The sequence below is a fragment of the Pocillopora damicornis genome, chromosome 11 (assembly GCF_964200805.1).
Source record: "Pocillopora damicornis chromosome 11, jaPocDami1.2, whole genome shotgun sequence".
Taxonomy (NCBI): Eukaryota; Metazoa; Cnidaria; class Anthozoa; order Scleractinia; family Pocilloporidae; genus Pocillopora; species Pocillopora damicornis.
Genome location: NC_142680.1, coordinates 16,462,537 through 16,476,659, shown reverse-complemented (window position 1 = coordinate 16,476,659; position 14,123 = coordinate 16,462,537). Strand labels below are relative to the sequence as shown.

At 38.2% G+C, this 14,123-nt stretch overlaps 1 protein-coding gene across 3 annotated transcripts in view; it reads right to left on the bottom strand.

Moving 5' to 3' along the window:
- Positions 1 to 14,123, bottom strand: part of LOC113665588 (rapamycin-insensitive companion of mTOR) — a 29,073-nt gene that overhangs the window by 10,578 nt on the left and 4,372 nt on the right. For 2 of the 3 annotated variants that reach the window (XM_089188325.1, XM_089188328.1), the window contains 21 exons: positions 13,517 to 13,590; positions 13,008 to 13,103; positions 12,826 to 12,893; positions 12,193 to 12,260; positions 11,841 to 11,923; positions 11,161 to 11,248; positions 10,876 to 10,966; positions 10,271 to 10,337; positions 9,115 to 9,195; positions 8,651 to 8,751; positions 7,896 to 7,995; positions 6,823 to 6,891; positions 6,253 to 6,294; positions 5,648 to 5,707; positions 4,859 to 4,905; positions 4,265 to 4,400; positions 3,780 to 3,839; positions 3,032 to 3,052; positions 1,871 to 2,016; positions 498 to 624; positions 275 to 370 (listed from right to left, as the gene is read on the bottom strand). In XM_089188325.1, the coding sequence (XP_089044451.1) occupies positions 275 to 370; positions 498 to 624; positions 1,871 to 2,016; positions 3,032 to 3,052; positions 3,780 to 3,839; positions 4,265 to 4,400; positions 4,859 to 4,905; positions 5,648 to 5,707; positions 6,253 to 6,294; positions 6,823 to 6,891; positions 7,896 to 7,995; positions 8,651 to 8,751; positions 9,115 to 9,195; positions 10,271 to 10,337; positions 10,876 to 10,966; positions 11,161 to 11,248; positions 11,841 to 11,923; positions 12,193 to 12,260; positions 12,826 to 12,893; positions 13,008 to 13,103; positions 13,517 to 13,590 (1,721 nt within the window). The remainder of the gene's footprint in view (positions 1 to 274; positions 371 to 497; positions 625 to 1,870; positions 2,017 to 3,031; positions 3,053 to 3,779; positions 3,840 to 4,264; positions 4,401 to 4,858; positions 4,906 to 5,647; positions 5,708 to 6,252; positions 6,295 to 6,822; positions 6,892 to 7,895; positions 7,996 to 8,650; positions 8,752 to 9,114; positions 9,196 to 10,270; positions 10,338 to 10,875; positions 10,967 to 11,160; positions 11,249 to 11,840; positions 11,924 to 12,192; positions 12,261 to 12,825; positions 12,894 to 13,007; positions 13,104 to 13,516; positions 13,591 to 14,123) is intronic. The other variant, XM_089188326.1, reaches the window with a different exon arrangement.

Genomic DNA, 14,123 nt, shown 5'->3' with positions numbered 1-14,123 from the left:
AAGTAAGAAACCCTTTACACCCTAACATCAGTATGCATATTCCCCATACTGTTCTCTATACATTCCCTAAGGTGCTGACAAGGAGAATTTGTTTAACAATCAAGAGCTTCTCTGGTTAGTAATCATTTCCTCTATTTTCGTGCCATTTTTCAATGTCACATTAAAATGTTTGATTCAGGAGTGACATTGGAAGGGAGAATTAGACGCTAGTCACTTTTAGCAGCCAAAGGGCTTAGATAAAAGTCATCGGGAGTCAAATGCATTTCTACTGAACCTGTGTAACAAGAAGCTCAATTCCCCAGCTGTGGAAGAACGCAACACGTGCTCGTAATAGAACCCTCATATGGCTCGTTGCGTAGAGGCGTGTGGCCTGGAAACAATGATACATTGGTGAGCAAATAATACAAACAAGTTTCTGCCAGAATAAATATCTTAACTCTTTCACTTTGCTATATCGCTACACAAGCAGTGTAAATTAACAGTGTCTATCCGCTTACCGAGCTGGAAGCTGTTAAGATTTTCGAGAGGATTATTCTAGGAATTCCAGTATGACTGTAATCCAGGCTTGCTACGATCAGCTTTTGTAGACTGTCACGTGACGGTATGGAACATAACTCCAAGAGACTAAACGGAGACGGCATAATAAATTAAGTTTAAAAAATCTCTGGGAACATTTTCACATACTTGACAAAAGTATTGAGCGAATAAAATTTTACATAAAAAATAAATTATCAATAAGTATGTAACGCGAGATAGCTCATTTGAGGTGGTAAATGCATGTTTTTTTTCATCAAGTGACACACTATAGTGAAAATGTTCGGCAGTGTATGCGAAATCTCCAGTAACATTTCCATTGTGAAAGGTTTTTGAATCCTCCCAACTTGGCCGCCACAGCAGCTTCCACAACCGTTAGCACAAATCTAACATTTTTCGGAATCTAAGATGAATTCTGTATTATCTTTGAAAATTTAAGTTATTTTGGTTAAATTCTTAAACCGTTCCAAATGTTGCAAAACAGAGCAAAAAAAACGGCCAAATTAGCCTGGTACCACCTTCAAGGCATGTATGCGTCGCAAATCATATGACCTTTTCCTCCGCCCGGAAAAAGTGTATTAAACAATGTTCCATAAGCGAGCGTTAGACATGAGATGGTGACACATCCAACAAGCGCAAATGGAAGAAATTTTTAAAATTAAATTTTGTAATTAAATTTCATTAAATCCTGAACGCTTTTCTCAGCTCAGTAACAGTTGGTGCAATGTATTTTGATATAAGGTGACTCAGAATAAAAGGAGTTGAGTAAACCGATCAGAACACTAAAAATGCAATATTCGGAGTTGAAAATTTAATAATTTAAAATATAATATAAAGACTTAGCCAAGCCTAAAGTCTCAAGGGCACAACGCCTTGCCCCAGCCAGGACTAGAACCCGGGTCGTCCGACTCGGAGCCCAGTGCACTGACCTCTGGACTACTGGACAAAGCCGTGGCGTTGGCGTGCCCGCGGTACAGTTGACCACGCATGCTAAAAGAAGCACCTTGTACGGTCGTACGGTCGTACGGTCGTACGGTCGTACATCCAAATTTTTTCGGCTTGATGGTTACTACTATTTTGTATAATTATGGGGCTACGCCCTGCGAGCTTCGCTATTACAGACTACATTATGAGATTGCAAAATGCTATATAACCGTTTGATATTTTTGTTCAAATGTACTCAGCTACGGTTACCATTTCCTTTATTTTCGTGACCCTAATGTCTGATTCAGGGGTGATATTGTAAGGAGAATTTAAACTCTGGTCACTCTTAGGAGTGAAAGAGTTAAGTGATACCACGAGAAGTAAGTCGATAGGTCGTGAATCATATACTCACTACTGATAGACTCCAGTCCTCTCTAACAACTTGGAACCCACTTTAGTTCCGGCCAGTTTGCCAAGGAACAGGAAGTAATCTCTACTGAGCGTGCTCAGAACATTGTTGTTACTTAGGACTCCGGTTGTGATGCTTGGAGATAACGCCTGGGAACGAAAGTAAAAGCTTTAGCGTCCAGACCTCTTCCATAATTTCGGAAACGATTATCTCTCGTTATGTGCAGATAAAAGAGCCTTGTGGCCCCACTTTTGAGAATCTAGTATACCAAGACAAAAGAGGTTTAATAGTGTACTGAACAGTGTGAATGATTGTAAAGGGTTGTAAGAGGTTTATAAGCGACGCGCGATTATGGCCAAAATAAACCTGTGACGCGTGAAATTTACAGACAGGCGCGCGAGATTCGTGAATTTAAGAACCAACGTGAGGCGTGATTTCCCTCCTGAAATATACGTAACCCTTGAATTTTTTCCTTACATTTCGCGAAAACCTCAAGATTTGCCTAGCACCTTGCACACAAGAAGAGAGAGTTGAAGTTTTCCCTTTCACACTAATAACGCGTGAAATGCTTTTTTCGACCATTTCGTGAAAATCTCAAGATTTCCCTGAAACCTCGCACAAAAGAGAGATTTGAAGTTTTCTTTTTAAAGATTCGAGACGCCTGGAATGCTGTTTACTATCCTCATTATATCGATTGACCATTCGTGTTTTTGTCGCTTAGGAAGCTTCTATGGAAAAGTTAATTTTGAACAAAATTGGTTGTTTATGATTATGTGTTATGATTCGAATGTGTGATCACAAATATCCTGGGCTAAAATTTAATCGAAAACTCGTTTTTCCAGTGTTTTTCTATCGGTTTGTGCATTTGTTATTGCTGTTTTAGATTTTTCGTCGTTCTTTTTTTCGTTTGTCGATTTTTTTCTTCAGTGACAAGATATCTCAAGATGTCTACGATAAGAAAGATACCACTTTGATCCCAACACCTGCAATTGTGATATATTTACCCCAAGTGATCCAAAATGACAGAAAGAGCTGATTAGGGTTGCTAATTAAATACTTTAACATTAAAAAAATGCACAAATGTTATCTTCAAGAGTGCTTGAGTTATAAGTTTAAGTTTAGATCCAGTTTACATTATAGACAGATCCTTGTCTAAACTTTTACCTTAGAATGCTGAAGAAGTACCTGAGAAAGAGCACATGGAGAGGATTAATTGATTATTCATGATGTTCAGCTAAATTCATGAAGGGGAAAAGAACACAATGAAACTTAAAAGAGATAAAAGCAGTAAGCGGCAGAAATTATGTAATTTTTTTTAACCATTCATTTCATTACTTTATAAGGAGAACAAATCATTGAACAGCATTACTTACTCTCTAGAAATAAGTTTAACAATTCGCAGTTTTTTAGAAAGTCACTTAACCCTGTAACTCCCAAGATCTCAATAGTAATTCTCCTCACTGTCTGCCAAATGATTCTCATAATGTTAGTTTGGAGAATTTGGTATCGGATCAATTAGTAATCCCATAATTGATATCTTTCTTTATACTCGTCACTTGTCTGCATAATATTGTAAAAAATATAGTAAGGTGAAATTATGTCTTGGTCACTCACGGGAGTTTAAGAGTTAACGGACATTAAGTAACAAAAGGATGGAAAGAAGGGCAATATTTTCCGTTTTTTTCTTTAGGGTTTTCTGGCAATTTATCGAGAAGGCAACAACTGTTTATCAAACAGCCCTAGTTTGTATAAGTTTTACCTTTACTCTAAATACACCTTAACATTAGTTTTCACAGACTATTTTCTATATATTTCCTAAGATACTTATCAATCATTTGTCAGCTAGATGCTCATTGTGCCTTTTCATAGTATCCTTGGACTCAGACATAAGAGCTCTCACTAACGCACTCACCTCTTGAAGACATTCACCTATATCTTGAACCAAGTCATGAAGAAGAAGCCCTTCAGCAACCTGCAAGAAAAGATGTGAAGACAGTGCAGCCACTGAAAAAACCACACACAGATAAACATACAGATAGACAAGAAAACTTTGTTTTATGGCGGCCAATTAAAATTATCAACTCAGTTGTTAAAAGTAAGTTATCTTGTTATACCACCCACCGACGCAGCACCAGTTTCTTTGGAAACTTGCCCCCTTTTATACAAACAGACAGAAAGACACATAGACAAATAGTGGCTGGCTTGATTCAAAGATAATGATGCTTTTCAATCAAACCCCACCATCAAAATTTGAAGAAAAACAAAAACAAAAACAAAAATAAAACAAAACAGAAAATAAAAAAGTTTTACTTGTACATGCCACCGTGTCTGATTATTTACAGATCCCCAAACAAGACCTTGAACACCACTACCTTTCGAGCAAAAATTATATCTTACATCTTCGCCATCGAGGAGGAAGTCGATGAGCAGGCAACCTACTTCTGAAAATGTTCGAGCTTGAGGGTCTGATATGTGAACTGTGCAGAACCGCTGACTACTAGGTTTGTAGAAATACAGAAGGTTTCGAATAAACCTGCAAGTAAAAAGGCAGTGAGTTAGAACATCTGATAAGGATTGATTTCAATGAATATTTCAAAAGGAGAATAAATAATAAAAACGTAAGATAACATTTGGAATAAACGACGAGCAGTCCTTCCTTTGCGGCGAAGTCAATCTCGAGAGTTAAAAAAAAAACAAAAGGAAAAAAAAGACAAAAAAAAAAACTCGTAATGCGCGGCGCGGAACTCTGGGAGCGAGGCGCGTGTGCTTCACTCCCAGAATTCTGCGCAGCGCGAAACCTGAATTTTTTTCAATGATCCTTTTTTCGACTCACGCAACGGTCTTTACTAAAAAGTGGAAATGGTGTGATGCTAAAAAGAGTCAAAACATCCATCACAATTCAGTGACTTAACCAGCGCCATCCATAGTTTTTTTGTAGCGAGTTACAGGAATGGTTCAAAAGAAAGGAATTGTTGTTTAGTGAAAACTTACTTCTGGTTTGAAGTCTCTTCTAATTTCCTCATAGTAACGGTTGGAGACTGCAACAGAAACACCCAAAAAAAAATATAAATTTTACTTTGTCTTAAAATGGCTTTACAATGTAGACAGAGAACAGTCCCTCCTTATCGGCGAAATCCGTCAGGAAAAAGACAGCGAAAAACAAGAAAATTTCGAGTAACAATTTTCCCTTCCTCTCCCCCCTTTGTAATCTTTTAGCATTCACGCGCAGCGTTTGTGATTTTGCAAATAAGCCAATCACGTCAAAGAACTCTGACCTAGACAAGGGAAAACTGACGTGGACATTTTTTGCGTACATTTGTTGTTTTGTTTTCACAGAATTTGGTTAGTTGTTTTGTAAGCTTTCGTTCGCGCAAATTTTTCACCCTTTGTCTGGAATTTTAACAAGTTTCGTAGTTTTTATTTCAGCCAAATGCTGTGGTTCATTTAACAAGTTTACAACACATTTCCTATGGAGTTTGGATTCAAGTCTCTTGTTTCATTGGATTTTTTACAAATATTTTTACAATCCCACGTTATTGTTTTTTATAACAATTATATGGAAGTAGATTTCTTTCAAGTTGTTATTATCATTTCAGTGTTTTCAGAACCTCTACAAAAAACTTTATTCAGTCAGCATCCTGACTATAGGTAACTGAGTTTCTTTTAAACTTGTGTTTATATATGCTCTGTAAACGCAATGAACTACGAACTATCACCTTGAAGTGAAAAGGCAACCATGATGTTGATAGTGATCATTCACATGATGGTTGCTGTACTTACCTGCAGTGTTGAACTAATGAGGTGCCAGTCCCAGTTTCTGAAATCTCTCTCCATCAAAACCTGAAAATTGATGTTAATTCACTTAACAATCATTATTGTAAAAACAATATCATTGGTAGAAAGAAGAGGAGATGAAGACGATTTGCCTACTACAAACAGTGCATAACAAATAACTTTTATTCATTTATCTACTTATTTGCAAAATCAAAACAGGCTGGTGCAATTCAGATCAAAGCTGGTTTAAATGGGGGCCTGTGTAAACGATAACAAGGCCAGACTACAACACTGGGAGCTGCATTAACTACTCTTTGCAAGAAGTGCGTGGGTTCTTTAACGTTCTCTGTTAACCATGTTGGAGACAGGGCCAACGAGTTATCGTCCCTGTCCGAGAAGACTAGAATGTCGAACTATTTTTGTAGAAAAGGCAGCACATTCTCTTCAGTTATCTCAAGACCCAAGTGTTGGTCCGGTCGGGGGTTCGAACGCTCAACCTCCCGCAAGGCAGTCCGACGCTCCACAACATGAATTACACATGCAGTTAACAGAAGAATTATGAAGGGTGCCATAAACTCTTCTATATATAAGCACATCATTGTAAAGATTACCTGTGTGTCTCGTAGGGATGAGAATAGGGGATCGTCAATCTCCTGGAAGAAAAAAATTAAACGATTAAATTTGTAATAGATGCTAAGTGGTTGGACGGTGTTGTGGGTAGAGGAGTGACGACATCTGGTAAGCTTATTAGAGACACTTAGTTAACTCCTTAACTCCCATGAGTGACCAAGACAGAATTTCTCCTTACAATTATCAATACAATATCAAGCAGACAAGCGATGAGAATAAAGAAAAATATTAATAAGGAGATTATTAGTTGATCCAATACCAAATTCTCCAAACTAACATCACGAGAACTATATGGCAGACAGTAAGGAGAATTGCTAATAAGATCTTGGAAGTTGAAGGTTAATACACAGTTTGGGTCCACGCGTAATTCAATTCCATGACATCTCGGAATCTAAATGACTACATAAGCGAATGAACTTTGCAGGAATTTTTAACATTTTCTTGCATACTTTCCCTTGTAAGATCATGCAGAGCAATTTTTACAAGAACACACTGGAATGAATAACAATTTTATATCGATGGTAAGTAGAGTTAATCTCAGCAAAGCTTACTTTGTTTAAACAAGCCTTGAGCCTGTCCCGGTGCAGTTTGTCTTTAACTTTGGGCTCCAGTGTGTGAGCCTGATAAGAGAAGTAACATCAATTACCGCAGCATTGTAGGCGTTGTTACAATTTCTTTCATTTAGTAAACTTGGGTTCTCTTAGGAATTGTGGAACTTTTGCTCCAGTTTCTGATAACACGTTGGAAAATTGGATCTAAATGCGCACTCATGAAGCGCAGCCGAGTGAGTCCGCAAGAAATTTTGACCACTGTGAGGACGAATATCGTTGTCCATTAGAGTGCAGACTGCCGATTGTGGTAAAAAAGGTTTTTTTTTTTTGACGTCAAAGAAGATATATTTTTCCTTGGGATGTACCATCTATCTTGGCCCAGACTGATCCAATGATGGTGGTGTGCGTGAAATGTAAGATACTCTTTCCACCTTCAAAACTTGAATGAGGTTGCTTGTTTTGGTTAAAGGTAACAATTCTGTTTCAAGCGTCACAGGTTTTGAATGCTTACAAGGGTTTCCAATGTACTTGCCTTGATTGTTATTACAAGAAGTAACTACAGCTTCCTGTGTCACTTAAAAATAAGCGATCACGTCAAAGAAAACATTGATTTCAACCAAATATAAATTCTTTTAGGACCAAAGCAAGTACAGAACACAGAGCATTTGCGAGAGATTCAATGGGTGTTACACACGATCAGATTGCTCAGCTTTATATACGTCACCTCAGTACTAGCCTACGTGTAGCCGTACCCTCCCCCCCACAAGGAGAAACGGACTCGAGGGGGGAGAGTAAAGCAACACGTTGGCTACCTCAGAACTGGTGGACGTAGCGCACAATGTATTTGCCTTAATTTGCCATTAAACGAAGCAACCAAAGTTTCCCGTGTCACTTAAAAATAACCAATCGCATCAAAGGAAACGCACATTGATTTCAACCAAATTTAAACCTATTTACGTCCAAAGCACCAAAGTGCATTTGGGAGAGATTCAATGCGTGTTATACACAATCAGGGTGATCAGTTTTATTTACGTCACCTCAGTACTGGTGGACGTAGTGTACAGCGTAAGTACCTTAGAGACGATACGGCTGAGGTACAGACTGCAGGGAACAAGGCCTCTCTTCTTAGTCTGATGAAGACGATCCAAGCAATTCACTGCTATACTAGCACGGCTGAAAATAAAATAAGTTATTAGTTATTAACCCACTGGCGTGAAGAATTTAAAAATGTGCGATTTTTATCGGTACAAGTACTTCCAATAATAAAATAGTAGAGATGGTTTAAGTTATGAGCCCGGTAAAGAAATAGAGAAAGATGTTTTTCCTCTTATCACGAGCGTGATTTGGTAGAATTACTACCAAAAGAATACATTCCAAATGACAAATTTAACAGGAAGAAAGGATTTTATCAATACTGCATGAAGCAATGTTACATTAAATTATATGTAACATTTAAAAGAGGCCATCAGGAGGGGAATTTTAAATGCATTGATATTTTTAACCTGACAAGCAGGCGGCTAAAAAAACACAAATCTTCGACAGCCGCGGCTAAGTAAGAAACCAGTCATGGTTTATCGCGGAAGGGGGAGGGTAGGAGTATTTTTCACATGGTTTTTAGGGCGGGGATGGAGGGGGATCAATCGCTGCAAACAGAGTATACAAGGGGAACAAAAGAAAATTGACGGAGAATTAATCATAATACAACAAAGCCTTGGGGTGAGGGGGTTACCAAAATCCTCTAAACCCCCCCCCCCCCCCCCATTCAAATCGTGGTGATAAACGATGACCGGTCGCAAGGTGATAATATTCTTGATGAAGAAGCAATTACCTTCTCTCTTCTATGGTGACTTCAAACAGAGAAGCTGTGTTTACCAATATGGGTACACAATGGGTATGACTGCTGCACTCAGGGGGGAGGAGTGTGTTAGCCTGGGAAGAGATATTACTGTTATAAAAGGCATAACAGGTCAGGGTTGTCGCTTAGTACCGACTGTCAGCGAAATTTGCCGAATGAAAAAGCGGTTGTCGTCGGCTGGAGTTTTGGCTGGCGATCCCCCAGTAAAGCACAACTGCCACTAGTACTGAGGTTTTCACTTACAATCACCTGATATTAAACGCTATCTCTTAGTCGTCTTACTTCCAATTTCAGCCGACAGCTTTATATCTTAGCTACAACCTTCCAAAGTATTCAAAAAGAAGTACGAAAGACTCACTAAGAAACATTAAAAATAATTAATAATTAAAAATAAACAAATAAATAAATAAGAGTTTGAAAAGAATTTGTTTTTTTACCAAATGGAGCAGCTCTCCAAGAAGAATGGTGGCTCTGACTGAAAGGAACGGATCTGATGATGTTATGACTTCAACAAGGCTCTACAAGAGAGGAAATCAAACGCAAGTTACAAATATAGTTGCTGCGGTGTTCTAACACGATTCACATTATCGCAAAGCATGTGTGGTTTTCCTCTATCTTATTTAAGCTAAAAGTACTTCAAAGGTGAAGCACTTTAACAGAACATTTAGAACCAAAATTATAGTAACCGAGAACAAAGGAAAAGGTCAGAATCCAAGAAGAACTAGAATTGAAGAATGATTAATACCAGTAATAATAATAATAATGATGATAATAATAACAAATGACAATAATAATAATAAAATGTATTATAAAATAATTCAAATAGTACGCGCGCTCTGATTGGCCATAAAACCATTTTACATGAGCGTATGTAAACACGGAAACCATTTTACATTTCTTCAAACTACTACTACAACTAATGATTATAATAACAAGATAATAACGACAAAAATATATTTATATTTAACTGTAAGGCCAGCTAAATTCAAAAGTTTGTTTGACTTGAAATCTTCTTCCTCTGTTTGAATCCAGGAAGCAACTTCAAAATACCCGGCCACTCATTTACATGTCACTGAATAAGAATAGCGTCTATTGTGTTATGCCTCGATCTTCAAAGCCTCCCGACACATGTAAGTGAGGCGGACCAAAGTGGCCGGGTATTCGGAAGTTTAGCCGGAATCGAGAGATATAGTAAATATCTTATTGACCTCGTTTTTCTTGGTCCAAACAGTAAGTTACGGAACCACGTTTTTTTTTCGCTTGGGTTTACGTGGTCAGTAACTTACAATACGAACCTCAAAACTTGATTGGGAAGAGAAACTGATTGATTGATTGATTAATTGTTGTTACTTGCTAATAATTTACATGAAAAACGCATCACGGCAATTTAAGACGGACAGATTTTGGCAGCGCGCGCGCTATTTGTAATTTGCACTCGAGTTACAACTTTGCACTCGTGCTACATGAAAAATGCACTCGTTTTCAGCCAATCAGACGTGCGTTATTTTTATTTTTTTGTTAATCTAATAATTAAAAATAAATGGACATTCACCGCCTTACCACCAATAAAAGAAATAAAAAAATTTAAAATACCTCAAATAATCCAGCATTCATGAAAGCTGCTAACACCAGAGCTATATAATTCTTCACAAGGTTTGTTCTATCAAACAAACAAAAAAATGCTTGATAAAAAAACAAACAATAGACAAACAGTTTTCATAATTGTCATCGCCACGGTGTCCTCGTTACAAGGGTTCAAAACTGCCATTTTTAAGCCAGCATCAACAATTTTGAACACTTATAATAACTCATTCCCAATGGCATTTTTCGAAGAACTACTCAGACATGTAACTTATGAATACCAGAAAAAATAAAAAGTCCTTTTTTTAGAGCAAGTAAGACACTGGAAGCATGGCGTACCAAACTGATTACCAATACGGACAATAATTTACGTCCACTACCTGGACAATACAACACCCCTTTTAACGAACATTCATAATTAATCATTGGCATAGTCATTTCACAATTTCATGCATTTTGATTCAAGTTTGCCGCTCCTTGTCCTTCACATTTCACCCGTTGAAGATTGTAACTCAGGCAGTCGAAAGCTCGTAATTTTTTTAATCGTTTAGCCAGTGATCGTTCTTTATTTATTTTATTTTTGTAATTTTTTTTTAACCATAAAAAGTTCCTTTTACCTTCCAGTTGCCCTGTGAGGTAGTAATGCCTTAGCTTCTTCAGCCACGAATCCCTCGGATAATTTCCATGCATCCTGCATTTGACAAGGATCTGAAGAAATAAAGCATAGAGACTTACAAGTAAGTTTTAAGTCTGACCACATCCATGTGATCGGCATTGTGTACATGCGTACAGGTACTATGTCCAAGTGCTTGTTGCAAAAGGATTACACCCTCTGGTACTTCAAACCATTTTAAAAACTCAATCTGAAATAAAGTAACTTAACTAGAATGTAAAAACCTTACCAACACTTAGAAGGGCGATATTGAAGTCATCTGTCCAATCTGGCTCCTTGAGCTGAAATATCTCAAACACGATGTCCATGATGCCTTTCTATAGGCAAAAAAAAGAACAAATTTTAGATCTAGCTGTTAGGTAAACCAGCAGTCACCTCCAGGGGCTGGTGCTTTGCAACAACCCTGTACCCCCCTGCCCTCATATGAAGGCAACACATGCGAAGCGATCCTCGCAGTTATGAACACTACTTAAGTAGAAATGAAAATAATGCCTGAACAAAATTCAGGCTTGTACAGGATTTGAACCCATGACCTCTGTAATACCGGTGCAGTGCTCTATCAACTGAGCTAACAAGCTAACTGGGAGCTGGTCATTATGTTGGTTCCAAATAAACCCTCAAAGTGGTGAATAAACGACTGGAAATACATGAAAATCATACATGTGAACTGCGGTTGAAGAAACGAATATGGAAGTGATCCTCGCAGTTATGAAGACTATGCTCTACCAACTGTACAAGCCTGAATTTTTTTTCATAACTGCGAGGAGTGCTACCATATTCGTTTCTTCAACCGCAGTTCACATAAATGATTTTCATATATTTACAGTCAGAGCTCAATCATGTTTTGTCAAAATAATTGAGTAAGAAAAAGAGACTGAAGTTCCTGATCTGTACTCAGTAAAATCTTACCCTAACATCAGAATTCGGCAAGCAAAACACGCCCAGCAAGGACTGCACTCCTTTACCGTCAGGACGACAGAGGCTGATCACACCTATAAGAACCAAAAAGGTTACAAAAAATATACAAATAAGTGATCAGAAAGTTTGGGGATCGGTGGTTGATTCAAAACCAAATTCTCCAAACCAACATCACAAGGATTGTTTGGCAGACAGTAAAGAGAATTACCATATCGATAAACTAAAAAAAAATGTGGGAATTACAAATCAACCTTAACTCGATGTTCAAAAAGCTGACTTATCATCGCATTACAAATACAAAAGAAGTGTGAATTTAGATCATCATCAACTCTGGGATACTGACCTGACCAAGATCTGAAAATAGTAACAATGGCCATCTTACTGGCTTGTAAACGGCTTGCCTTGTCCTCCCTACAATTAACAATTAATTAAGAAGAAAGCATGAATGAACAAAAACCAATTGAAATAATTTTCAACTCAAAATATAAATGTATTACAAACATGTCTTGGGTCGGAGTCAGTCTCTGAGTACCTGCACAGCCCCCCCCCCCCCCCCCCTCCAATAGTCAACTGATAACAAGTTAGAGTTAATTTTGGGTTAGGGGAGGGGTAGGCATGCAGTTTTTCAGTAACTGGTATTGATCCCATCTCCCCATCTAAAACCCAGAGCAGGCTTCCACTTTGTTCAGCCAGCCCAAAAACACAGCCTCCTGCCAATGGCTGACAAATCCCAACCAACCTGCCAGGAGCCCCCATTCCATTGCAGTTTGAGGGGAAAAACAAGAGGAAAACTTAAAACTGCTCAAGACTGCTAAAAGACAACTGGTAAAAACCACACAAGAACTTGAGGATCCAGTTGTAAGAGAACTGCAACGGTCTACACAACCCTGTCCTTTTGAGACCAACGAAACTCATAAAGCATCTCCCTATTACCTTAGTAAAACATTATTGTCAATTTAGTGAAACATAAATTTACCTCAAATGTGTTTCCGGTGTGTCAGGATTGTGTCTGTAGTGCAAGTCAGTGAATGGAGCTAGCACAGACTGCATAAGAAAAGTATGGTCTTGAGAAATGATAAAAAAATCAAACAATCTAAAAAAGAAAAAGATATATAAATTGTAATATCATGTGTAAAATAATTAATAAACTTTAAGTACCTCTAATCCGACATCTGAACGGACGTACAGCCGTGATTCTGGATTGTTCAACAGGTATAGTAAAGTAGCCATCAAAGATTCATTGAATCTTTGCATCTGCAAAGAAAAATCCATTATCAGAGCTACACTGTGTATAACATATAGTCAGTACTCGGGCCAAGCGACCCACCCACCAAGAGCTTCTTCCGTTTTCCTTACCATGGAGCAACTTACAGTATTAAACTACTCCCCCCCCCCCACCCGGATTTAATGCTCGTTTGTCGATTTATCAGGGGAGCCTGATGAAATACTGGGGGGTAACCTTGCTATGGACCACCATCTTAACCAAGGGGGAGTAGTGATACTCCTTGTTGCTTCATGGCATGAAAACTGGAATAAACTCCTGTTGGAATGGCTACTCATCTTGAGTGCAATCTTTACCTTTTCTTGCCACTAACTTCACTTCAGGATTCACTGTATCTTAACACATTAACCAAGTGAGCATCAGTTGATAAGCAACACAACCATACCTGTGAATCCAGTACATTTCTTATGATAGTATTGATCCCACCACAATACGATGCTGTCTGAATACTTTTTATAGCTGTAAAACAGAAATCACCAATCACAGTCACTACAGGTTTACAATATATTTGATAAAGCACATGTGCAGTGTGTTGGACATAATTATCATAATTTTTTCAAGTGCAGTGAAACTAATATATAGATTTAGCCAAGCCTAAAAGCGGAGCTTTTTTTTTTCCCCGCACATCTCACAGGCACAACACCTTGCCCCGGCTACGACTAGAATCTGGGTCATCCGACTCGGAGCCCAGTGCACTGACCAGTCTGGACTACTGAACAAAGCCGTGGCATTGGCGTGCTTGTGGTACAGTTGACCACGCATGTTAAAAATAGCACCTTGTACAGTCATACAGTCATACAACCAAATTTTTTCGGCTTAATGGGTTACTGCTAATTGTATAATTATGGGGCTACGCTCTGCGAGCTCCACTATAATAAAAGTTCTGCTGACCATTTGACCCCAAGAGAGGTCAGTATCTAACTTCTCCTTACAATATCACCCCTGAATCAATTGCTAAGGTCACAAGATTAAATTTAAAGTTAAACAAGTTC